Source organism: Pomacea canaliculata, linkage group LG5 (assembly GCF_003073045.1).
Source record: "Pomacea canaliculata isolate SZHN2017 linkage group LG5, ASM307304v1, whole genome shotgun sequence".
NCBI lineage: Eukaryota > Metazoa > Mollusca > Gastropoda > Architaenioglossa > Ampullariidae > Pomacea > Pomacea canaliculata.
In genome coordinates, this window is record NC_037594.1 from 31187343 (window position 1) to 31214700 (window position 27358).

At 35.9% G+C, this 27358-nt stretch overlaps 1 protein-coding gene across 3 annotated transcripts; it reads left to right on the plus strand.

Moving 5' to 3' along the window:
• Positions 1-967: 967 nt before the first annotated feature.
• LOC112563690 (transforming acidic coiled-coil-containing protein 1-like) lies at positions 968-25950 on the plus strand. 3 transcript variants are annotated; one of them, XM_025237937.1, is made up of 13 exons: positions 968-1132; positions 2175-2387; positions 3967-4093; positions 7270-7461; positions 15353-15409; positions 15908-16086; positions 16933-16976; positions 17263-17330; positions 20543-20635; positions 22268-22374; positions 23177-23297; positions 23871-23930; positions 24410-25950. In XM_025237937.1, the coding sequence occupies exons 2-12, from the start codon at positions 2308-2310 to the stop codon at positions 23928-23930; spliced, it is 1128 nt and encodes a 375-aa protein (XP_025093722.1). In that variant the 5' UTR covers positions 968-1132; positions 2175-2307; the 3' UTR covers positions 24410-25950. The 3 variants fall into 3 exon arrangements, with proteins under 3 accessions (XP_025093722.1, XP_025093723.1, XP_025093724.1); XM_025237938.1 differs by having other exon boundaries at positions 7285-7461; XM_025237939.1 differs by lacking the exon at positions 7270-7461 and having other exon boundaries at positions 969-1132.
• The last annotated feature ends 1408 nt before the right edge of the window (positions 25951-27358 follow it).

Sequence of the window (27358 nt, forward strand, 5' to 3'; positions counted from 1 at the left end):
CCAGTAGCTTCAGACGCACATTACAACAGTTGCCCTGCTTCATCATCCAGCTTATAACGGATATCTTTTAATTAAATACGATTTCACAGATTTTGCTAAAGTTGAGTTTTTGAGACTTGCAAAGCGCAGTGATTAAGGCGCCAAGGCGTGTTTGAAAGATGTTTTAAAGTAAGTTATTTTCATTATATGACTCCACGCGCTTACAGGAGTATCAATCAGTTACATACAACACTGAATAATCGATCACAGGCGATTCCACGCAACAACATGATAACGCTCACATTACTGTAGGTTGCCATGGATGCATGCATTTATAACATTCAATTGACAACTTACTATGATGAATAAATCAACAGCAGACAAGTGCAATAAAAATGATTACCTCACTGGTAAGATTTTGTCTGCTTGATCCAGAGGACACACACATAAAAACACAAAGAACAAAGGTTTATTTACGAGCAATTGTTGCATTTTCTCTTTACACGGGGTCAGGCGGACTGGTTTGTTTCAATCCTAATATGAGTATGGTTTATGTGCATGAGTGCAGACAGGCGGACAGACAGACTGGCAGAGAGAGCATTTGCATATGGGAAGAAGACCAGCAGTGACAATACAAAGTCACAGTTCACATCAACGGGGACATCCCTGGATCAACGGAGTACACGAGGGCGACACAAGCTCTTGATGAATTAGACACCAAAACAGACAAGCTTTCAAATAGTCTCATGGAAGCAATCAAGTCAGCAACACCTAAAGTTCCAAGTGTCCCTCACATTTTTATATTTGAGGCTATATGCAATCCCAGGACATATTTAGTATGCGTGCGTGTGGATCCAGCAAAACTTAACTAAATTTTCACTCTTTCTCACACGCAAATCAATTAGTATAATTTAATGAATAAATGTTTTCGTCGAGTGAAACAGCCGTCAGCTGGGATTGTCGGACTTGTGAGTGTGTCAGAATGGCTCTTCTGTCGGGGAGGTAGAGACGGTGCTACGGATGCCTCTGCTGTTATGGCTTGATGCAGAGCCTGTCGGTATTTGTTGCATTGTCGCAAGAACATATAAGCGAAACAACAGTCATCTTGTGGAGTTTGCCACAACGAAAAATTTTTGTGATACGCGAGACAAAAGTAAGTATTTTTTATTTTCTATGTAAGCTTTTTGGTCAATTAAGCTTTATCTGTTGATGTCTCGTCGGCACGTCACACCACAATAATATTTAGAAGTCATTGATAATATTGCGGCAGTGAAACAGCTTGCCTCTTTGGTGAAGAACTGTGTGATGTGTAAAATCCCAGTTTACTGTGCCTGTTGTTGCCCTTTATGTTTGAGGTGCGTCCAAATTCGTCCGCAGTTACCAGGCGACTAGACCATAAACAATTAGTGATAGTGTGTATATTCATATCTTTCAAAGTTTATCTTCTGTTTACCAACAAGCATGCCTCTGCTAATGGGATGATACCGAAAATTATGAAGACATAATGCTAGAAAGCACGAACTTATCTACATAGTTCTTTTCTTTACTTTATACTCTCAGTTAAATAGCCAATTTCGAAGGCGTGATTCAGATTGGCCTCTAGCAAAATTTAACTCTTCTTTTTCTCAAATTTAGCACCTCTGACTCAAGTAAAAGATTCTGAAAAGTTCACTTCTGTTCTTAACGATGTTATGATGCAACCAACTTTATGTCTGGGGTTAGAACACCAAACCCAAGGACATGCTGACTAGATACCCATGTGGTACAGTAAAGTTCCCCAAGTTGACACAGCTGTCAGGATGGGTACCTGATCCATAGTGGGCTGGGAAAGATAAAGTAGTCACAGGGAGAGAAGAATAACACCATTCACGCAAAAAAGACTGGGCCCCCCCCCAAGAAAACTGTGCTAACATTATACCCCTCCTCCAAATGGACTAAAATAGATTACTTGTTTTAAAAATATGTTCAATATACCATTTTACATATATTCCATTGTGGAGCAACACTATTTTTTTGCATATTTTAACAGAAAAAAATGTTACGATGAAGAGTTTTCATCAGCTATCATATATGACTTTTTTTTTTAGCAGGTGATTTACAGTACTGAAATATTCCTGATCACCCCAGTTAATGAATTATTCTGCTAAGAATATTTAATCAAGTAGAATCATATCATAAATGTACCTTTTTCATAGGTGAAGAACAGGATTGTCATCTGTGACAACAGTGAAATTTGACTTCAGCAAGAGATGTAAACTGTTTGTAAAAAAAAAAGCTCTGATGAAACCTGAATAGAACTGAAGATTTCATCAGTTTGTGAAGAACGTTATGCAGAATGAAATGGCAAGTGATAATGGTGCTGGAGATAAACTGATACCAGGAACTAGCAATGACCACCAGCTTCCAAGGTATGGATGATATAAGGGTGTTTATTTACTTGCTTACTTCACGTTTACTGCCAGTACATGTATTAATTGTTAGTAGTTACTCTAACGTATTTTCAGCTGGGCCTATTTTGCCAAACTTTGCTTGGAAAATGAAATCTTTTGCACATTCATACAATCATGCAATATTATTGTTCTTGTTATTTTTTTATTTGATATGTTTTCTTCAAAAAGCAATTGTTATAATGAGAGTGATGTCCCTTCACCTAACCAGCTTGAGGAGGTTGCTCTCTGTCATTTTTATTTGTCTTGTCTTTTTCTTTGGAATGGATTTCATGTTCTTGTGTGTTTTGACATGTCTGCTTTGCTATGTTTGGAATGTGGAGCCCTTTCTGTCTCATTGGCTTTTTTTATGCAAAGACTTCACAATTGATGCTTCAGTTTCTTTTGACTTTTGTCAATCAGTGGACTTAAGTGTGTGTTGGGGCTTATTCGTCAACCCAATTCAGTTCATGTTGTCCATGAGATATATGGTGTGAAAACTGTGTTTACTGTAGATGTGTCATCTCTTATAGTTTTGATATGTGAGCTGCAATTTTTGGTTTATCCTGTTTTCTTGTTGATTGATGTCATCAAAACCTTCCTGCGCTGTCATTCACTTTTGGTCTCCTAAATGTGGTCATCAAAACACTGGTATCATGGATCTGTGGATTGCACCATAGAGTTTGGTACTAAGCACATGGAAAAGCTGAACAAAATACAGAAGACTGCCTTTCTTGTCAAATAAAATAAGTTAGTGTGTTTTACATCGCAAAAGATTACAATACATAGTTGCATCCAAAATTTAGTGCACAGCTGTATTTTACATATGATTGTAAGTTGTAGTAATTTTTAGTTTGTCATCAGGATTTTCAGATGCATCCTTTGTGTAACATTACTATGTACAGAAGTTGAGTAAAAGCGTTAATAAATTATCAAATTTTCAGTATCCTGTAAAAAAATTAAATATTTATTTTAAATATTAAAAATTATTTAGTTTAAGGTAGGAGACATTTTCCCTTATATTACTACATTTACTTTGGTAATTATACCAAAGCATTATAAAAATTAAGTCCTGTATATTTTAATTTTATATCTTTCACTCTTACCTTTTCATACCTGCATAGTAAATACTATTTGTAAATTAAATTATGGGAAATTTGGTATTCTGTAGACAATTGAATGAATGTAAGCCTTTTTATGCTAAAATGTATTATCTAAAAGTATAAAATTTTCTTTCTTGTGATGTTTTTCCTTATCATTTAGCAGACCACACTGAAAATTATTCACAGTTAAGTCAAAATATTTCAGTTTCAGCATTTCCTTTTACTTTTTTTGTGTCAAAAATGTTTATTTTCCTTTAATTTGGTATACAGCAAGTTTACTTTTACAATATAATAGCATTCAATCAGGAAGTTTTTGTAGCACAACCCATAACAAGGTAAACCTCTACAGTAAGAGTTAATAATTTTATTCTGAAGCCAGTCTTCATAACTCATGGATATTTAACGTGGAACAATGCAGCTGAATTTTAATGATGACATTTGTTTAAATACTGTGGCAGAGACGTCTATGGTAATCAGCCACTGCAAAGGGGGAAACACCCAGCATCACGTGCACTAGAGAAGGAAATAAAAAGAGAACTTTCTGCTATAGATAATGATTCTGGTGGTAACAGACACAAGGACAAGGTAGGTCATATGGTTTAATGACGTGTGAAAATTTATCATTTAAAAGGGTATTTTTATTGTTATTATTGACCATTGATCTTCCAGTGATTCTCGCTGTTTATAAGAATTTGAATATGTAAGTTCATTTATAAAAAGGGGGAGGGAGTCAACAGAAAATGTTTATGTCACACTTTTAAGGTGTTTATTTCACTCATCTGTGTACAGTGTCATTTGATCTAGCGCTGTTGAAATTCGGTTTTATACACTTACAAGGCAAGTTTAAATTTTAAATATTTTTAATTACGTAGAGGTTACATTTTGTTAAATTTCATTTGTGCACATTGGAGCATTTGTATAAAGAGTTTATGGGAGCATTATGTTTATAAGACTTGTAAAGCATACTCAACCCATGGAAACAGTACAAGGTGCTGAAAGTCTTTGAAATTATTTAAAAGAGGTGAGTGTTAAGTAGCAGCTTGAAACAACCTGAACAGGCAGCCTTGGGGGGCTGCAAGGAGAGAGTGTTCCGAGCAGAGAGATCAGCGTAGCCATTGGCTTGCTGGCCAGTGGAGGATAGTGCAGGGAATGTAGAGTCTGTGTATCAGTCACTGAACAAAATGGGATGAATGAAGTCTTGAGGGAGGTGAGGCAGGAAGAAAGGTAATCAGGAGCATAGTGATGGAGACCTTTATAGCAAAGACAGTTTCAAATATGGTTGATGATAGGCAGCCAGTGAAAGAAGCAAAGACAAGGGGCAGGTGAGTGGGATGCTTCCTAAGCACCATACTGGCATCAGCATTCTGAAGGTATTGAAGGGTGTAGAGTGTGGCATCAGCATGGGAGTTTGGTAATCCAGGAGTGAGAGAACCAAGGAGACAGATACTAACAGAAAGTGAAGTGGAGTGAATAGGAGATTTGGGGCTGCATGGAAAAGGTGTATTTACATTGGGCTTGTGATGCCAGACAATTGGAAGCTAGAGGAGGAGATAGTGGAAAAGTGCTGCCAGTGATCAATACCTCAGTCTTGTCAGGATTGAGCTGGCATTTGTTTCCAGTCCTCTGGATGTCACAATAGCTGTACTGATGAAGGAGCGAGGACTATTAATTTCTTGTGATGGATAGCTCGCATACAGTTGTGTCATCAAGATGATGGAGGTTGTGTCACTCAATGACCAATAACATATAAAACTTGTACTCTTTTTCTTTCCTTTAAAGACCAACCTGAATGGTTTGCATTTTTCACTGATATAAACTTAACCTGTAAATTTCAGCCTTCAAATCCGATCAGTTAATTATCTGCTACCAGATGAAGTATGCGATTTGCACCTGCGATAAATGACCGCCGCTAACAGCATACTTCATCATGTTGGTACACCATTCACAACATTGCCAGCCATCAACACCAATCGGAGTGACAGTTCGGGTTATTCGGACATTGAAAGTGTATGTTTTTTGTGCTTAAGTAGCAGTTTTTCAGAACCACGAGAAATGCAGACTGTCAGCATCCAAAAAATCGGAACTGTGGCTTATTCTTTCTCTCTGTGATTTCTCTCTGTGGTGCACTAATGTGATGTAGTACAGTTATGGCGCTTGTTGATCGCAGGTGCGAATCGTAGAGGATAGTTAACGAATGGATTTTGGAGGCTGAAATTTACAGGTTAGTTTTATATCGCCTATATCTGCTGATATCTGAAAAAAAAATGCAAACTGTCCAGGTTTGTCTTTAATGGCTTTCAAACTACTTGTATGATAATGCAAAGTTTACGCCCATTTTAAACACTGCACAGATATACATAAGGTCTTCATTTAGTGACAAATTGCAAACTAAATTTCTTTGTCTGGTTTGATTTTGCTGTCTTTGCTTCTCTTTATCAGCATGCAAACAGTCTAATAATGTATGTTTTCTTTGCATAAATAGTCTTTATACAGTAGGTTGCTTAGGTGCTGTTTTCTTCTATTTAAGCATGTCAAAATCAGTCCTGGTGGTTTTTTTTTTCTATTTAAGCTTGTCAAGATCAGTGCTTTGTGATAGGGAGATAATTAGTCCCAACATGCACCAGAAATGTGTGTCATTTTTTTCTGTGGACTGGTATTATTTTATGTGCTGATTTTGTGTTGAGGGAAAACATTATTCTTAGTCCAAGTACCACCAAAGGCTAAGTGAGTACCCTAGTAGTCTTGCTGTTTGATGTTAACATAGTCACATTTCATAGGAACCATTGAAATAAAGACTACATAAGGACATTTTTTTAAAGTAACAAAAGAAAATTGTGTTTATAAGCAATTTTGAAAAATATTTTCTGGATATGACTTGCCTTCAGCAGTTAACATGGTAGCTGAGCTTTGTTTTGTCACATGACCGATTCATATTGCAAGCGATTGTTTCTTATGTAGAATGTTTGAACAGCAGGTTGTTTTGCTGGTCATGTTTGACATGAATGGCAACTTCTTTTAGTATAGGTTGATTTTGTCTTGGTAGGAGTCAAAGTTATCTAAACATCTGGGTTGATGAAGTTCCTGTTTGTCCCTTTTTCCTCATAAAATATGACAGAAGTATTATGTGAAAACCCAGCTTTCAGCTTTAAAGGGTTTTATTTGTTTTAAGACATATGTTAAGAAGACGCGTAGTTGAAATAGGGCAAAAAAGTATGTCACATGTTAGTTACGCTGAGAAGATTACGGTGTTTAATATTTGTCATTATTTTTGTATTTTGATAAACTTACTATTATAGTTGTTTATTCTTTTACTTTTACACAAGATCTGCTTCTCCTAAGCCATTACTTTGTCATTAAAATTCACCAAAGATGGCTTTCAGAAAAATGTTTTGTGAATGTAGTATCACCTATCTAAACAAGGAGACTAACAAGGGGAATAAAACATCTATAGAACAGGTCTTGACCTTTTTTTTTTTGTTTCTTGTTTTACTTTGCTTGAGAATCAGTCAGAGACTGTGATTTATCCAGATAAATTGGGAATGTCACTAGTGTAAATAGACAGTATTAATTTATACAAATTTTTCAAGCAGTTAGAGGATTCTGCATGCTTGTTTATATGTTTCATTATGAATATGTTCAGTTTTGCCTCATGTAAAGTCTACATCTAGTCTTGCATGCTAGTCTGTATGTTTGTCTCATTTATGCAGCGGGTGTTTATAAATTTAATAGAGTTTGCCTGTTCAGCATAAATAGTGTTACAGGTTCCTCTGCTTCAGGATGCTGAAGACATGTTCTTTGATGCAAAGAGTTTCCTCCCTTCTTTGACCTTGCCATGGGGGCAAGAGATGCAAAGGCACTCATTGGACCATTGCCTTGAGGACCTTACCTGGTCTCAGGCAGTTCTTTTGGATGAGGGGGCGGGAGAAGCAACAGTAGCTGATGACATAGGGAATGTACGTAAGCAGCTGGGTGGTTGATTTTTATTAAAATGAGTAAAAGTATTATTTAATATTAGGTTGATACACTATGTGATTTAACAGTTTCTAGAAAGCTGTAAATTTTTTGTTGTTGTTAATAGTCATTTCACCGGGGCAGATAGTGATAACAGCGATAAGGTTGTGTGGACAAAATATTCGTAGGATTTTGAAACTGACCTATGTATTGTGTATCAGCCTGCACTTTCTTTATTTGATTTGGTAAACTTATCACTGACACTCTGTGATACGCTTGAAAGCTTTGCCTGCTTGTAAACATACTTAAAATGATATCACCATTTGAGAGTTTGGTATTAGCAGATATTTGTAAGTTTGTCAAATAACTGATGGTCATAGAAGGTTTTTGTTGTGCTACATGAAATGACAATTAAAGGTTAGATATTTTCACTACTGGAAATAATATTTTTGTCATAATTTATCTTTTTTGAGACTTAACAGATGACATGTCTATAAGAGATAATAGGCTACAATTGCTCTCTAACCATTGAAAGTGGACTCCCTGGTGGTGAGATAGCACATGCCTGGTGTTTGGTGCACTCACGAGGTCAGGGGAACAACAGCCTTATAAATGTGACAGTATAGTTAGTGATAATAATAAACAATGAGCCATTTATATGGCATGTAATCACTCTTGTGAAGGAGCATGTTCTCAGAGTTTGATGCAAAAACAAAACATAGACAGCATACAATGTAATGGATAAATGAACTAAAGTTCTGAAAAAATAAAAAATGACAAATATAGAAGTTGCAAAGAGGAATGGGGGAAACAAACATTGAAAACAAGGAGGTATTTACATTAATTTACAGAGGGAGATGAGCAGGCAGACAAGTCATTAGATGTCAGTGAAGTGAGAGAAGGGGTTGGAAGATGGACAAACATTATGTAGACTGTTGTTAGGAGTGATACTCATGGAAGAAATGTGTTTTTAATGTACATTTAAAGATTTCAATGGTGGTAGATATAGAAGAGGAGAGAGTTCCATTGTTTCACTGCAGCGTAGTTAAAAAGGTGGTGACCGTATGTTATTGTTTTAGTGGCAGCATGGCCATATGATCTAGATGACACCTTGTCAAAGACTACCCTTCAAGGTCTGCTGCGGTTGCTGGAGGAAAAACTTGCTTACAAATATCAAAGGCTGGACTGGTCATCTTGTGCAATACTTGCTCACTATCGCTCAAAATAGGTGGGAGTAGCATGCTCTGTCAGCTGCTATGTCTATCCTTGTGCTCTCCAGAATCAATCAAGGGATGAATGACTGATAGCATACAGTTGGCAATTGAAGAGCAGAGTTGTCTAGTTGCAATGTAGGGAGGAGAAGAAAAAAAAGGGCAGGAGCCTGCAAAGACATTAAAGCACAGCACAGGCAACTTGTACTGAATGCCAGCATAGATGGGTTGCTAGTGCAGAGAATGAAGGAGAGGAGTGTCATAGCCCAGTTTCCTAGTTTTAAGCACTAGACATGCAGCAGAGTTCTGAGTCAAGGAGTTGCACTAATTAAACCTGTACAGAATAAAAGCACAGACAAGAGTGTTGGCAGCACTTGAAGAGAGAATGTGGCAGATGGCGCTGATCTTTCATAGCTCGTAATATAGGCAGATTAACAGATGGCTGTAACTTATCTATCAAGGGACACCACAGTTGTTTTTTAAACCAACACTCAAAAAAAAAAAATTGGGGTTAAGAGGGCATTAATGCCATATCTTCTGATAAGACTCCAAGAGATAGTATTTACAGTAAAAATTGTATTTCTTCTTTGAGATTAATAAATAGCATGAGCATAGAAGATAGAGGGAAGTGGGAAGCCAAATACACACTTCTTGTTCCTATTCTCCCCCAGTGGAGCATAGGGCCGCAACTACACCCCGCCATCGGACCTGGTTCTGGGCGTCCTTTTCCAGTTGGGACCATGTCATACCAGCTGCCTCCACTTTTCTGTGGACTGATCTCCTCCATGTCTGTCTGGGTCTCCGAACCCTGCACCTCCCCTGTGGGTTCCAGCCCATAACTTGTATTGTTAAATTGTTGGCCGGCTTTCGCAAGGTGGGACCGATCCAGGCCCACTTCCGCTTCTTGATGTCTTGGCTGGCAGGTTTTTGGTTGCTTCTCTTCCACAGGTCTGTATTGGAGATCTTCTCAGGCCATCTGATGTTGAGGATGAGGTGCAGATATCTGTTGATGAATGTCTGAATCTTGTTGGGGATGGTGTTTGTCACATGCCATGTCTCAGATCCATATAGAAGGATTGAATTTACATTTGAGTTAAAGATGCAGATCTTGGTGTGTAGAAATAAAGCCTTGGAGTTGCAGATAGGTCGCAGGTTGTGGAATGCAAGCCTGGCTTTGTTTATTAGGCTTCTTACATAACACACACACTACCCCCTGCTTATTGCACCATGACACACTGCACTGCAAAGGTCAGCCACAGTGGACCTGACAGAACAGTGTGTGCGGAAAGTTCACCAAAGTCAAACCTGCCAGCCAACAACAGATGTGGTGTCAAGGAAGTCAGCAATTGCCCACACATCATTAGCACATGTGACTATATTTACCGATTGTTCCAAAGTTCCAGATAGGGATCTTGTCAATGCTCGCCAGGCTTTTCTTTTCCATTAGTTTGACCACTCTTTTATGGTCCAGTTTCACACTATTCACTTGGCTCTTTTTTGTTGCAACAAGGTTACTGTCTTCATCTGGCATCAAGTCACCATCATAGCTATGCTCATTCCCAGTGACAGTGCAACACCCTGGGCCAAAACAAATACACAATGTGCATTGGATATAGCAGAGGGTACAAGTTGTCCAACAACCAGACTGCTCGACAGCTGAAACATTTCTTGTCTACCCAATTAGACATGAAAAGCAGTATTCTTCAGCAAGACATTATGAAGCAGTTGGTAATAAAAGACATTGGTGAAGTGGTGCAGAAATCACTTCTGTGAAGCATTACTGTACTTTTTTCATAGAAAGCAACAAGTCTTTTTGAAACTTCTTTTCTTTTCTGCTGTTATAAGTTTACACAAAGGATTTAGAGTTTCGATGTAACATTGCTGAAGGCGGCAACTGGCAACTAGCACAGAAGCTAACAAATAGTAACTAACAACCACTAAGAAAAACTGAGTACAGTATTCAGAAAGGCAGCTGGTGCAATAGAAGGCTAGAGAGCATAGTGAAGCTCACTGTGTAGCATAATGTCAGTGAGAGGTAACCACTGAAAAGCTTGTGAATAGGCTTTACTACTACCTTTATAGTTGTCTGAGGGCAATGTTCATCTGACCATTAGAACACTCTACAGACCACGCAAATGCTAGCTCAGTGTCAGAAGTCAACTTTTGGTAGAGAGCAATTGTAGCCTGTTATCTCCGATGGTCTTGTCGTCTGGCAATGTTTAAAAATAAATGTTTATCCAAATATTCTTTTCAGAATGTATAAGATTTTCAGTATTATAATTCAGGAACCAGCTGGGTTGTCTCAGTTGTGTATTTCTTGAATTTTTCCTTATATGTTTCTCAAGAGGGACTAAAATTCTGACAAGAAATATATTTTTTATGGGGTTGATGGAGTGTTGCAGTTGTTTTATTTTGCATGTCTAATGAGCATGTGATTGTTCCTCTTGATATTGGTATTTTTTTAACATGAGATGTGTTCATAACAGAGAGGATTGTTCTTATTGTGTGCAAGTGTGGAGGTAATTTCAGCATGAGTGTGATGCCCTGATGTTAATGCTTTTCTCAAACTTTGCTGCTAGCATCATCAGCATCTCTGTCTCTTTATGACTGCATAGTTACTGCAGTTCTTGGTAAATTTTGTATTTACTACTTCTTTTTCTTGTATTAAAACTTTTTAAAGCAGATTAAGAAGTTTGTTTAAATCATAAATTCTTTGTCTAACCTAGTTAAGTGTGACTTCACTTAGTTTCTGTCATCTTTTGAAAGTGCTAGATACTACATTATATTGATTAAATGATGCTTTAATAAGCATTTATAATAAATAAAACTGTAACTGGAAAACTTCACAATTTGTAGTAGCCTCTCATAAGTGGATGACAGAAGAGGGGCTTGAGCTCCTGTTTGCAGCCAATTAAGTTCTTTTCATATGCCAAGTTGAGATGAGAAGGATTTTTCCTTAGGTCTCAAGTGTGTAAAATATTGTGAAGGGAATTTAGTACTGCAGGACTTTGTAGAAACATAAAGCACAAAGTAAGTTAAAACGAACTTTAGTTGGGCGTAAATGATGGAAATTAATGTTCTGAATCATGTCCACTCAACATTTTGTATTGCAAAATGATTGTTTACTTACAGTCATGCCTAAAGCTCAGCTAGGAAGAGGTTCAAGGAGGCCACAATGTTGTGTTGCTAAGGGATATCACTGAACCCTTATTAAGATGTAACAGTCACCAAACTCCTTTGAGGAGTTAACAAAATGCTGGCACTCTGCATTTAAATATCATGCCATAAAACTTCAAATCTGTGCACAGTGATAAGAATGGCTATGAATTTGAGAATACTGGCTTGATAAAGAAAAAGGTTACAAATTCTTACACCAATCAACATAACAATAGTCCATTTTCTAACCCTTTTACTTTTTTTGTTTATAGATAAGTTGTCAACAATTGTGATTATAGTCTGTTGACTAGTCCACCTGCTTGTCTTTCTTTGCAGATTTATTACTCTTTCCATTCTTATTGCTTGTTCCCTGATTCCTCTTTGTGTCTTCTACATTTGTCTTTTATCACTTGTCTGCATGATTGTTTCTCCTTCCATCCTTGGTATGCTGTCTGTATTGCCTTGTCTCATGCGCTGAGGGTATGTTTCTTGGTGAGCATGATCATGCACTATATAATCATATATTTATTCTTATTATATGCCTAGTAAGGACTGTACATGATTGGTTCATTTCTTAAATATTTTGAATTGTGTAGCTACTCAAAAAAAATTTCTCAATAATGTGCAAGTAATTAGGTGAAATATTTTATTTGCTTTTGGTTCAATATATAAAGAATTTTTTTATTATTGTGTTATAATTCTGCCTTTTTCCTGTTTTGTGTAATGAATTTGTTCTACTTTAAAATTGTCAGTTTCCTATAAAATTTCATACTTGCACACAATCAGGGCTTAATGTTTAATACACATCACTGTTCCACAATGTTTCCTTGGAGCCATAAGTATAAAAGTAAGTTTGAGCAAAAACAGAGTACTCATCTATCAGCCTATAAAATATTATAGGTTGTAACATGAAAGCTTATAGGAAAACAGTAAAATTTAGACAGAATAATTTATCTAATGTGTTCAGGTATGATATCAAAATCATTTTTATAAATCTAGTGAAGAATTGATAGTAAAGAATAACATTCAATGTCTTTGTCAAGTTTTAGAAATTTGTCATTTTAAATTTCAAATCATATCCATCTGAGACTTGTGTTGTGCCAGCGATCTACTGTCAGACATTCTGGAACATTATGTTGAGGGGCAGAGCAGCTTGCTCATGCTAGCAGAGTTGGATGTTTATACAATACTTTGATATAAAAACAGAGGTCAGTTTGTTGATATATGCTATCATCATCAATCATTTTTGTTTCTGAAATGTTTTCTGGCAGTTTCCAGAATGCTACATTTTTGTTTATGTCCTTAACTGAGCAGTCTCACAGTAGAATGACTTAATGCCAGCATGCTCCCCAGATGTTCTTTTTATAGGCATATGTTGAAAGGTTGCTTTAGTTACACTGTAAAGCCTGAGGGTAATTGCTGTACTAACTACTCCTTGTTTCGCACAGGGAAAAGTGACAATTTTTCACAGATGGTTCAAGCATGTGAATGCCGAAATTAAAGCACTCATTAAACAGGCAATTCATTGCACTTTCTTTGATGCAACAGATTTTTAAAATCCTTCATAATAATTTTATTAAATTTCACTTATTAAAAATAATAACAAGCATGGGTTATAAAATAGCTGTTGGTTTTCTTTGTTGTTTTTGTTTTCATTGTAAACATTTCTTATGAAGTATTATTTTATTACTACTAAATTTATGAATAAATGTTTGTAATTACATATCTCCTTTCTCATCATTTCATTTTTAGCAATAGTCTGTAACACTGCTTACATAATATCTAAGTAACTGACTTAAGCATTCTGTATATTTGATATTTGATATTTCTGATAATTCATAGCTTTATTTGCTCAGTTTCTTTTTTGGTGTAATTTCATTGTATGTCTGGTTTAAACAAATGTTACTGCAGAATTATAATAATGGAAAGCCATATTTTTCTCATGAAATGCTAAATATTCTTGGAAAGTGTATTTCAGCACAACCCTCAGTAGATTGCATGTATTTTTATTTGCAATATGCATGGTTGGGCCATATTAAATTTATTACTGTGTGCATGTTGGGACGTGTGTGTGTGTGCACTTGTTGCTAGTTACAGTGGTATCCATGCAGTTGAGCTGAAGACATTTACATCGGCAGGCACAGACTGTATTAGTTTAGTTTAGTCCTTGTTACTCCTCAAGGAGAATAGGGCTGCAACAACAACTTGCCAGTGGATCCGGTTTTGGGCAGCCCCCTCAACTGGGCCCATGTGGTTGTGACATCCTTTTGCCTCACTCACTACTGTTCTTTTTCAAGTCTGCTTTGGCCTCAAAACTCTTCTCTTCCCCTGAGGGTTCCAGTCAAGTGCCTGCCTGGCAATGGTGTCAGCTGGTTGTTGCGCATGGTGTGTCCTATCCAGCCCCATCTGCGCATTTTGATGTCTTGGCTAGTGGCATTCTTGTTGGTTCTTTTCCACAGACTGCTGTTTGAGATCTTTTGAGACCATCATACTCCCAGAATATGATGTAAGCATCGGCTGGTAAAGGTCTGCAGATGGTGTTTGTCACTCTCTAGGTTTCACAACCATACAATAGGACTGCTTTCACATTGGTATTGAAGATGGGGGTCTTACTGTGGAAGGATAATGTTCTGGAGTTCCAGATGGGACGTAGGCTGTTGAAAGCATGCCTGGCCTTGTTGATGCAGCTTTTGATGTCATCGTCCGCTCCACCGTCCATATAAGCATTTGCAAAAAACAATGTGTCACAGTTGAGAGCCCTTTGAAGCTTTGCCAAGCTGGGAAGACTAACAAAAGTAAAAAACAGCTCAGCCATGACAGTTTTAAGACAGACCTAAGCTAGCTGTTATATCTAAAGAGAGACAAAAATGTAGATAGGCTAATAAGCACACTTTTTTTTGAGATAACATGTAAAGAAAGCCATAGATGTTAATTTTTTTATTTATACATATAATATTAATATAATTAATAGTTAAAAATTATATATATATTAGGACCTAGTTGAGGGTGGAAGCTGCATTGTGTGCATACATCACTGGCATTCCTGAGTATGAATATGAACTGGAAAAAAATATCAAGCATTAATTACTTGTGTACCCCTTGAAATATCAAGAGTAAGTCTTCAGTGTGAAAATTTAGTCTAAAAAAATAACAATCTTCATGTTATGAATAACAGCATGTTTCAAATGAATAAATGTGAGGAGAATTGTAGTCCTCTACACTTGGTTGGATTTGTTTGATCAATAGGGCACTATTATCATCATTGCAAGCTGCTTCATATATAATATATTATTTCTATACACATTACTTGTCTGTGTTTCATGGCCTGGTTATGTGTGTGTGTATATATATGCATGTAAAAAAATGTATAGAAAGAGAAGTGTATATACTCACACTGGTAGGCAGCAAAGTTTAAGTTATATCCCTTAGTTCCAACCATTTGAAACCAGAAGCTAAAGTGCTGTTTTTATTTCCTGATCATGAGATGTATTGTTACTTACTTCTGTTTGTGAAATGCTTTTTTCAGGATGAATCAGAGTTGACAGAGAATCGCACAAATGAATCAGTTGTAAAGTTGGTTCAGGTAAGAGAATTCTATATTTTTAAATGCAAATGCTGTAAAGGGGATTACTTAATTTGTGTACATTCCATACAACCAGAGATGCCATTGGACAAACGTGCAACCAAAACTCTTCACCCAGTCATCAACTAACCAAAAGGCAGTTACTTAACCAGTAACTACCACTAGCCACACCTTAAGGAGTCTAACTAGGCGCAAAAAGCCCTTATAAGTTTTCTCTTCATTGAGCCATCATGCTCAAATGCTGTGACAGACACGTGTCATTCACGTGTCTAAGGTAGCTGCTTTAAGTGAATTTTGTATACCTCCTTGATATAACTGTGTGCACGTACATATGTACATGTGCGACGTGCACACATATCAGTATGTAAAATTTGTTCAGCATGTTTGGAACTTCTTGGTGAAAGACATTTTGTTCAGAAATTGTTATTATGAATGGTAGTATCTATGATATTCAGCTTCACAAATAACTATTTAAAAATAAATAACATTTTCTTACAGGTATTGAAGTACTCGCAGTCTGATTGGAACAAAATGAAACAAGAATTGGAGCTCAGCTTTCAAGCTCAACTTTTAGCCAAAGAGCGTGAATGGAGTCTGAAATTGGCAGACCGAGATGCTCGTATTTTAACAGTTGAGGAAGGCAGTAAGAAGCTTAAACAAACAAATGATGACATGAGGTAGGTTGATATTAGAATTCTATTAGGAAACTGCGTTATTTTTATTTCCTGTGGTGTTAATCCATAGTTATTGTTTTGTTTTGCCTCTGCCACAAATACCATCAGGACCTGGAGCCTTACTTATGTTTACTCATTAAAGGGCTATTCTTATGCTGCAATATGCCACACTTTGTGGACAGGATTTTTTTTTTCGCAAGGCATAATCTACATTACATGGCTGTAGCCAATCAGAATGCTTGAACAGAGTAGGTTCACTTTTACCTCCAAATTATAATGTGAAAATGGTTCATTTCCACATCTCCAGAAACATTAAAAGGCTGGCTATGATCATGTCCAGGAGGATACATCTTGCACAGGAAGTTCGAACTTTGCCATCTAAGGCTGCGGCCACCATGACTCTATGCCACATGCAATGCACAAAACTCCACAGAAAGTGGCTACAAACGACACAGAAATTTTAATTTTCTGCTGGCATTTTCACTGACCTTATCTAGCATAAGGTTTGGTTTAAGAATTGTTGTATAGCTGTCATAGTTATCACAGAAAACAACAGAACAAATGCATAGATGTCCGTCCTGGTTCATGACCAGAGCTCACATAGTCCATAATTTGTGCACAGAAACAGAGAAAAGAGCAAAAGGTGTCATAAAACTTTGGCTCATTAACGTTACTTATAGATATGTTTCTTGAAGGTCAAGTATCTGAAATTAGGTTTAAATATTGGCATCAAGGCTGGTTTTATATTTGTTCTTTTTTATGTTTCTTAAAACATATTTTGTAAAAGGTAGATTGAAATTTTTAAAATCTATTTGGTGCAATTTTAATTTGGGCATCTGTTGTTTTCAGAGCTGTTGTTGCAGAATTTGAAAGGACTATTGCACAACTACAGTGTGAGTTTTTAAAAATGTATAATTGTTTTTTTTTCTAAATTATTTTACATTCCATATAGTTAATTATCAATACTGGCAGGGTCTTTGGCAGTCATAGGATCCTGAAGTATCATATTTTATACTTTTTGATATGGGATAGCTACTCATAGCATTAATATGCTCTACTCTGTCAGAGTAAGATTGAACCCAAATAAAATACAATTCAGATAAATAACATAATAAGAATAATAAGTCAGATAATACAAAAATTAATAATCTTGTTTATTGTAATATGCTTGTGTTGCAGCTGAGAAAGAGAAGACAAATAATGCAACACAACAGTCTTTACAAGATGTTTTGAAGGAACGTGATCAGGTATAGCAAAATAAATGTTTAAAAAAAAGTTAAAGCGTGGAATGCAATAATATTTTTTAGCAGTTTTAAGTTGTTTTAATGGTTGTATATCAAGAGCTATCAGTATTACCCAAATTCAGATCTTATTTCTATGTTTGCTTCTTTTATTGGATGATTTAAGTTTTGCTTTGGGGGAGGATTTGAGAATTGTTGGTTTGATTTTTTTTATTTGTTTTGGAATTTTTTCTTAGTTTAGAATTTAAAAGGAAAATAACAAGGTAGACTTGCTATCTCACCATTACCCTAACAGTCCACATTTTTGTCGAAAGTGAAAACATAATGTATATGACCAACAACAATTGTCATTTTCTGTCTGCCTTTGACAAGCCAAACATATCAACTCAAGGACTGTCTTGTGTATATTTCACTCTTCTCAAAGAACTATGTCACCCTGAACTGCCTATTGCAGTTTAATGCAGCAACAAGTCTCTGCTGCCAGTTGGCCTCAAAGTTTATGAGGGCTGGGTAGATCAGCTTCCAGTTCTTTTGGCTAGGTGTTATATAACTGGAGGTCCCCACTTAAGGTGTCTTTTGTAGCATTTGCATGGGTGACCTCGTTTCCTCTTGCCATCCTCTAGCTTGGTGTGCAGCTGTTGGCAGGGGATGCAATAACCTTCCATCCTGATGACATGACCTGTCCAGTGGAGTTGGGCTTTGAAAAATGATGTTGAAGCTAGTAAAGTCTGCCCCTTCGAGGACTTCAAGGATGGTAATTTTTGTCCTATCAAATGTCAAGGATGCTGTGAAGGACTTGCAGTAGAAGTTTTCCAGTTGTTTAGGTCAGTGGTTGTGGTTCTCAAAGTGTGGTCCGTGCACCACTTGTAGACCCCACACGTCAGGTGGTCCACGGCTGACAGTCATCATATGTCAGCAAAGCAATGTTTAAATCACCTGATACACTAATTAGTCCAGTACTGATTTCACACAAGTTTTAATTGTATTGATATCCAACTGCTCATTCGCATAAAACGCTTGCTTACTAAGTCTTTACATCACATCGCGAGCATTGTGTCATTTAACTGTGTTATCTGTTACCTTAGTAACGCAATGCACTTCCTTATTTTTAATTTTTATGTGAACTTTGAAAAGTACATAATTTTATGTAAACTTATTACTATACTACCCTCATGAAAGTACATTTAGTTTTGAATTGTAATGAAGCAAATGCAGAAATTTAAATTTGAAATTTACAGTACAGAGTGATTTAAGGTTTTGGTGGTCCGCCATTTTTTTTTTTTTTTACTTTAGTAAAGTGGTCTGTGGACTGAAATACTTTGATAACCACTGGTTTAGATGCTTGCGGAACAAGACCAGATATCACAGCCGTAGAGGAAGAAAGAAGCTTTGTTTACTTATAGTTTTGTTTTCCTCTTATGGAGACAAGCTGAATGTGCTGAAGACTGCAAATAAACCAACAGCCTGTACAAGAAATATAAGCATCAGCAAACAGAGGACACCGTGACAAAAACATGAACTAAGTGCATGAATGGAAAACTAAGGAGTGAGTGGTACAGTACTCTTGATTATGCAAAATATTTCATAAAGAGATGGGTTTTTAGACTATATTTGAAGGCATCGAATGAAGAACTAGTTCAAAGAGAAGTGGGAAGAGAATTCCAAACATTGGGGTTTGAAAAACAAAAGGAGATTATTTGCAGAGGCTGTTGGAAGGACCTCAGTTTTGTTGTCATTCATCTTCAGTTTGTTGATGACATCAAGGCTTTCACTGTGTGCTGTGTTGTGGTTCAAATCTGCTGTAGCTTGGAGGTGAGGCCAGACATTAGCTAACGTATTTCATGAGCATACATGCTGGCCCAAGAGGTGGATAGTGAAACTGATTGGATGTACACCGTTAATAAAGAACAGGAACCAAGCCTTGAGGCTGTAGTACAGATCTGCCACTCGAAAGATGAAACTGCTGCAGAAGAGGAAGAAAGCTTTGTTAGAAAAGAATGCAGTTGAAAATCACCAGTATGTCTTCTTTCTCCTAATGCTTTCTTTTCCCTTGTGTTGTTCTTTTCTGTGGCCTCCTTCAGGTTTTCTGCATTTGCCACATGGGGCGACCTGTGTCACTGTATCCCTGCAAACTTTAATTTGACTATCTTGGTTTCTTTTCAATCTTTATTGATTGCTCAAAAGTTCCAGCAGGTGGTACTGTCTCTGTGCCAGCCAAAACAGGCATCTTCAGCTTGCAGATGACTGTTCCATTTTCTCTGAAGAATTTCATGTCATCTTGCTATCCTTGCACCATGTCTACTAGCAATTGGTGTTGACGTTTCTTAACCCTTCAGTTAAGACTCATTATCTACTCTCCAAATTCTCTTTTCTTTTTCAGTTTGATCTTTTAGCCCAATTTTATGCTATTCCTACAGCAATTATCCACTTTTTCCAGCCATGCTTACATCACATTCAATGCTCACCAAGGCAGTTACCAATCTTTTGGGGTTTTTGTGTGTGTGTAGTCATTGACGTCTGTGTACAAACCAAAAAAAAAAAAACCCTCTTTTATAGTTTACTTCTTCTACTGTTTGACGTCATTTACTTATTTACTGTATTAGTTTATCATTAGGAAAAATCACGGTTTGTCCTTCTGCTTGATTTATTTGTCTAACATGAGCATTTCTTGCTGTGGCATCAAAAAGAAACTTTTCAACCCATTTGTTATTATGATCTTGTATCTGTTAATTGCCAACAACCAGCCAAACCTCTAGTAAACTGTGCACTTAATTTTCTTGTTTGTTTCGTTATCTGCATGTACTTTCACAAGAAGATATTTGCAACATTCAGCATTGACAACATTTCAAAGATCAATGAAAAGGCTAATACTTCATTAATGGTTCAATGACTCCTCAGTTAAGTGGTATGATTTATAGGCCTTTGCACACACAGTGTTTATGATTTCTGGGTGATGGACAAAACAATTGCAGCGGGTTCATCAACATGACTTTATCACATTAAGGGTGCTTGTTTCTGTATTTACAGAGCATCACTTACAGGCTAAGAGTGTTAATATTTTCAAATCAGGGAAAAATATGTACAACCTTAAGTAAAAACTATTGTAATACTATTTTAATATAGAATTATAATGTTTGGTAAGAAAAAAAAAATAAATTAAAAGGTATATATTTAACAAATTTCACTTATCTTCCAGAAAATGTTTCTTTGTGATTTAGGCTCTGGAAGACTTGCAGTCTGTTGAAACGGCATTTTCTGATCTGCACCGGCGATATGAGAAGACCAAAAGTGTTATGGAGGGCTTCAAACAGGTATCTTTGAATGAGTTATTATTGTTAGATATACAGAAAGATTTGGATGATTCATTTCTATTTCAAATGTTACCAGATGACAATCTGTTTGAAACTTAGTGATTAAAAAGGGGAAGCTCCTAATGTTATGTCATTTGCTATCTTGAAGAATGAGGTTTTGTCAAAAAGAAATAAACAAACCCATCCCTGCTTAGGGAGTGGTTATGTAGCTAAATAGTTTACATAGTAATATGTCTACATGAAGAATGTTAGGTGGCTCAGCAGGCTAGAAAAGAAGGCTTTCCACCACCTTACTCCAGAAAAAGTGTTAAATTTTGAATGCAGTTGAGAACAGGTTTTCTATTTTTTAAAATAAAAATAGATCTTGCTTTGCAGAGGTTTGTGTGCTTCTCATCCTCCTGCACCACTTTCCCTGTGCAGTGGGAGGCTGTAAAAAGACAAGGGGGAGGTTTCAGACTTGCTTTGTTGATCTGCAGGTCTAGGGCTTTGAATTTAGTGACAGAATGTGGCTAACTGAACAGTTTCCATCATTGCTTACAATTCTTTCTCTTTCCTCTATTTTCTTGACTTTCAGCACCTGAAATGTACTCAGCAATCCTCTCCATGTGACTTTTCTCTTTGTTTTTTATTTTATCTGTGTATCAGGGTTTTTCATTATCTGCTTTCCAAACTGTTATTTTGACCACATTCTCATAGTCCAGCTCCCTACAGTTCATGTAGATCTTTGTTACAACAAGGACATTGTCTTCATTTGGCCCCAGGCAATGTTTAAGTAGACTAGGCTGCCAAGGCCGGTTGCCATTCTTTTGGTCTATTGCAGTCATTGATATCATCTGGCTGTAAATCTATCGTCACAGCCTATGTTCAGTCCTCTGGGCCATAATAAGTTACATGCCACCCTTCCCTGTCATTCTGACTGCCCACCTCCATGCCGTTCTGTGAGGCAGGAAGAGGTAATGCTTAGTAGACTTAGAATAGGACACACCTGTGCCACACATTCCCACCTTTTTTGAGGTGAACCTCTACGTTTGTCCCTGGTGCCAAGGATGTTTTACTACTGTACATGTTTTAATTATTTTTCCTGGCATCCAGAGTACCTGGCAGCAATTTTTTGCAGTTGGCTCTTTGTTTCCTTGTTTAGGTCCATCCAACCAACTGACAGCATCAAACAGCACTTTTCTCAAAGAAGAATACTCAAGTTTCTGATTGACACAACTAATCTTCACATTTGTGATCAGGCACTTCATTTTCACCCTTCAATTAAGAAAAGAATTTCAATGTACTGTACTATGCCAGTCATCCTCCACAGGCATTCAGCATGACATCTTTGCTCACATTTCTCACTTCAGAAATGAGCTAAGGCTATGGCAGTGACCATTTTCTAATAATTATTTCATTTGCCTTAGTAATTGACAGAAATTTACCAGAAGGTAGATGGAATTTGTCAAAGACATTTTGACAGTTTTCAGACCGAAAAAAAAAGTTTAGCCTTCCTAAATTGTGGGGGTTTTTTTTACCATTAGGTACTCAATTTTTTAAAGGCTCGGAACCTAAATTTTTGTCCTATGTGCCCCTATGGGAAATCAGGTATTGTACAGCATTGTTAATTTGTGTATGCTTGTTCTTGTGTAGAATGAGGAAGTTCTGAAGAAGTGTGTGCAGGAACTCCAGACTAAACTTAAAAAGATGGAACAAAAGATGCAACAGCTAAAGATCCAGGCAGAAGAAAAATTAGATAGGTACTTTTCATCTTTTTTGTACTTTTACTTTTTTTCTTGCCTAGATATAAATTATTATAATGACATTTTCATTTTTTGAAGAAAAATAGACATGATTAAAAAAAAGAGCAAATCTTGTCTATCAAAATGAGAGAGGTGTGTGGGAGGAGGAAATAATAAACACTCTACCTTTGTAGGGTATAGTTTAGAGTTCTTTAGACCATTTCATTAGCTTGAGAAATCTGTTTCATTTCAGGACCAGATAGAGAAATATTTTGCAGGAAGAATTTTTTTTAAGTACCATAAATTTCAGTCTACTGAGCTCACCTGTAGATAACCTGCACCCACTAAACTTTTCACAAATAAGATGCACTGGTTAATATGGAGCTCATCGAAAAATTAACCAGAATCGGAAAAATACGCAAACAAGTCGCATCACTGTTTAAACTGCAGGGTTTAAAGCTGGGGGAAAAGTTGCTGCTTACAGTCCAAAATTTACGGTATATGTATTTGTGAAACCAGAGTCTCAGGCACACAGTTTCATGCTTGCTTGAATGTAGAATTAATCTCTTATGATTCTGTGACACTTACGTCTGCGTTAGTTATGCACTTCTCCTAAACTCAGAATTATTCAACAAGCCAGTGAGAAGTTTTTTACAAACCAAGAGTGGAAGGCACAGTTCACTTTTTGCTTCCAGTAAGGCTATGCTGAGATTCAACAGCTTAGAGCATTAGCCTGTTTTCTTTCCTCAGCGCAATGAATGATTTTTTGCACTGAATTGCTGCCAGCAATGCAGCAATCATTTCTTGTGTCTTCTCAAAGGGCTACAGAAGAGATTGACAAGGTCCAGAAGATAAATGCCTCTGACATTGCTCGTCTGGAAGCAGCGCTGAAAAAGGCAGATCTGCAGATTCAGAGCTTGGAGAACAGTCTTGACCAGAAGGTATACGTTATTTATGAACATTTATTAGACACTCAAAAATAGTTGTCATTGTTTTTTATGTTAATTATATAACATGGAACCAGGGTTTGAGGCTTAAGAGCTGATGTGTTGTGTGATTGCCTTATTGTCGTTGTGTTGGCTAAATGCTGTCCCCTGTATGAATGTGTTAAAATGAGTAAACAGAGTGCAAACAAAACTGAAGAATCTTATATCTGTGTGCTATAATTTCCCAGAGCCAGTATTGTCAGAATGAGATATACTTATAGTCATAACTTAATGAGGGCTTATATGATATATGTCATAACAGCCATCATTTGTCTTTTGGTCTCTGCAAATGCCATCGTCAAGTGCAGTAAAATACAGGAAAACAGTAGCTGGAAATTTATTAAATTTTAATTTTTGTCATGCCCAGGTGTGTATAATTACATTTTCATTTATATTAATTTTTCTTTTAATTGTGAAGAAATAGTTTTCAGATTATTTATGCCAATTTTCTTTGAAAGGATCTATACATTTTACATATAGAATGTTCCACTCATTTCATTTAAGACCATACATCACTGGTTTCTACAGATAAAAGAAAACAAAGAACTTGCAGCAATTTGTGATGAACTCATAGCAAAAGTTCAGTAGGTAAGTTTTAAAAAAAAAATTGTCCTTGTTTTTGATCTTTAAATATGTATGTTGTATAGACATATCTAAAAGCTTAGCAAAATTGATGCAACATATTTGGCTTCTTTGTCAACATTAGTGATGTAAAAACTGTGTACCAGCTCTTTTTGAATTTGCAAAAATCTCTCTTTATTACTTCTGTTGTACAAACATGATTGGCAATCATTTTCTTGACTGTGCCTTCAGAAATACATTCTTACAGTTCTGAGTTTTGACTTCACAAGTTTTTCTTTGATGGTAGGGGAAGAGACAGGTAGAATTTGACAATTCATTGAAGAAAAAAAATTTATGATGTTCATGTTGATTTATAGGGATTAGGATGTATTTAATACTGATAATAGGTTAAAGATTTAATAAATAGTAAGCACTTCAGTTAAGCAGTAGTTCAAGCTTACACATCAGGCAAACAGTAACAGTGTGCTTCACTTTTATAATTTCAGGTTGCCACTAATGCTGGACAAGACTGCAAATCTACTGGAGTCACTGAACACAAAACAGTTTCATCTTACTGTTACTTATTGACAGTCTGGGGAATGTGAAAAACTTGTTATTGATGTAGAAATTGAGATGTGCTTATCATGGAATACAAACCAAGACAAAGGGAATTAATTTTGTTGACACTTTTTATACAAACTGGAACAAAAGAATAATAGTTAGCAGGACTTTATCCATTATTTTGTGTTTTGATTTGCATTATAAATGTACTTTCTATAAATAGAAGTCTGTAAGAGGATGTAGTTACACCCAGTACTAGAAGACAAGTGTCCAGCATTTCTATTTACTTTAATGGGAAACATTAGAAATTATACTGTACACACATTTTATGCATGTTTATTAAAATGATGATGATTAAACATATGTTTTATTGCATAAGTGCAAATTTGAGAACAAAGTAGATGTGATGAAGTGTTAGTTAATTCTTGCTATTTATATCTCTTCCCATAGAAAGACTCAGACTTTAAGACTAAATGCAGTTTAACTTGATTCAAACATCAAATCAACTCACAAATGCTGGCAGATTAATTAAAAAAAAAAAACTTAGTAATTTCATTAGTTTGTCACAAAAGTATATTTTAAAAATCAAAGGAGGGATAAAAACACAAATGGACTGACTGGCATTCTGACCAGATGTCATTGAAAGCCATGGCCAGTGCAAGAACTTGCACTCACATGGGGACTGATGAGATGTTGTGAGAAAGTACAGCCTTCTTTTTTGATGTCAGAACTAGTTTGTTACTAAAATGCAGATCAAAACTGCTTTGTTTGAAGATTTAAATCTATTGAATGGGAACAATGTTATTCATTTAGAATTGGAGCCTTAATAATATCTTGCAGTGAACTAAACAGTCATTTGAAAATAATTTAAATCTAAAGAGTAGTAAGTTTTATTTTGCCTTTTTTTTCTTTTTAGCATATACCTTTCAATTGATAACATTTTCACAATAACCTAGTACCAAAATTCAGGTTTTTTTAAAATAAAACCATCGCTGGTTAAATAATAAATTATCTGTGGTATTTGTATATACTTCTGGTCTTTAAAGGTGCCTGTTCTTTTATTTAATTTTGAACTTTTCTTCTTTGTTTCCTCATTCTTCTTCATCCCCATAATGTCCACATCCATTCAGCATTCATATCTCTTTCATTCTGTCATTTATTAATAATACATTACATGTTTCTAATGTTTCCATAGCAATTAATGAGTTTTTAAAGTACCTTTTATATTTCATTTAGTATGAAATATTCAGAATCATTTATTGAAGAAATCCTATGAGAGAGACCAAGAGTGTTTGTGTGTGCATGCAAAAAAAGATTTCAGTGAAACCAGCAGAATGTTATGTGATTTCACTGTTATTTTCATCTTGGAAGTTAGCACACTACATTATAATTACAAGAAATTGATTAAGCTAACATTAGTGACGTACAAGTCAAATAATTACTAGAAGAAATGTTGGGAAAATAAAGTTCTGTATTGCTGTCTTCATTTTACAATGAAAGTAATGGTGACAAAAATTAAAGTTTGGTAACAAAAGTACATTTAATAGGCAAGGGCAGACAGAACTGGAAAATTGGGAAGTCATTTAATTGTAGATAAACATTGAGGCTAGTTTAAAACTTTACTGATGACCATTTGACATTAATGTTTTAAAGTTATAGGTTAAGATATATAACAACAACCTTATAGTATACAACAGTAAGATAGCATTAAGAAAGGTGGTAAGATAACACTACTCTGTTAATTTACAAACTCAAACTGTTCTTTTAAACATCAGGCTCTGTTAAATCTTGTATGAGTAAGCAAATCAAGCTAACATAACATTCATTTCTTATCCTTGCACTCATCAGTAATTACTTAAATAGCTTATTAAAAAACTTGCTAAAACATATCATTAGTCATTATTTCATAAAGTTTTGAACAACAACAAACAGCAATTGTAACAGTGTTCAGTTAGAGTCTGCATAAACATTCCAAACAATTTTTAATTAAATAAACATCAAGTATTTAGATATAACAAACAGCAGCTTCTTTCAAATTTGCTAATGATTTTAAAAGTTTATTTTGCATTTCTCCAGTAAGATAATTGAAAAGTTTTACAGTCAGTGATACACCTGTAATTGTAGACTTGAATCAAGTGTTGTAAAAAAATAATGTGATGGGTAAACTACATTTTGCAGTAATCAGCTTTCATTTTAGTCAGGAATCAGTGTACAGAACAGAAGCCTTCTTTTAAATTAAAAAAAAACTAGGTTCATGGAGCATAGTTGCTTAATGCAAAATGTGCATGGCATTGATCACATGGAACACATGAAAATAAAAAAAAAATGTTTTTCTCCATTTTTGTTAGGCATCCATGTCTCTGTTGTCACATGTAGTCATAGCTAAAGATAGAATATCTCCTAATCTCTAGTTAGGTATAATAGTATTTTAAAATGTTCTTGTTGCAGACTTGCAGTTCATGACTGCTAATGGTTAGAGCCGGGGTTCTTCGATATACTGACAAGGGGGTTGTGAAGGCAGTCCTTTTTTTTTTTTTAATTAAAGTTTCTGATATCTCGTATCGATATTACAATTAACAAAATTTTAGCTTATGACGTACCTTTTTTTGTCTTGGGGTGTATCACAAGTAAAACGTTGAGAAACACAGGGGTGGGGGTGGTTTCTGGTTTGTGTTTTTATTTAGTTATTAGCACTATATGCAACTTCTGGTTTAAATGGTTGAGAAAAGCATCAGCACAGAATGATCACTGCATATGAGCTGCTTTCACTTCGGTCTGCACTTCTGTTACTGCACTTCTGTAAAAAAAACTTTGTTAGAAAACATCCGTGACCTGTGACATATTTAAATAAACCTGCTTAAATTTCTTGACTGTAGAGCTGTATGCTTTTAGGG

What these genes read in the sequence shown, in the direction of transcription:
- LOC112563690 (XM_025237937.1), top strand. Translation starts at nt 2,308, where the DNA reads ATGCAGAATGAAATGGCAAGTGATAATGGTGCTGGAGATAAACTGATA. An exon ending in GTAACAGACACAAGGACAAG is followed by an intron (nt 4,094 to 7,269) that starts GTAGGTCATATG and finishes ATAGTGTTACAG; the next exon opens with GTTCCTCTGCTTCAGGATGC. An exon ending in CAGTTGTAAAGTTGGTTCAG is followed by an intron (nt 15,410 to 15,907) that starts GTAAGAGAATTC and finishes ATTTTCTTACAG; the next exon opens with GTATTGAAGTACTCGCAGTC.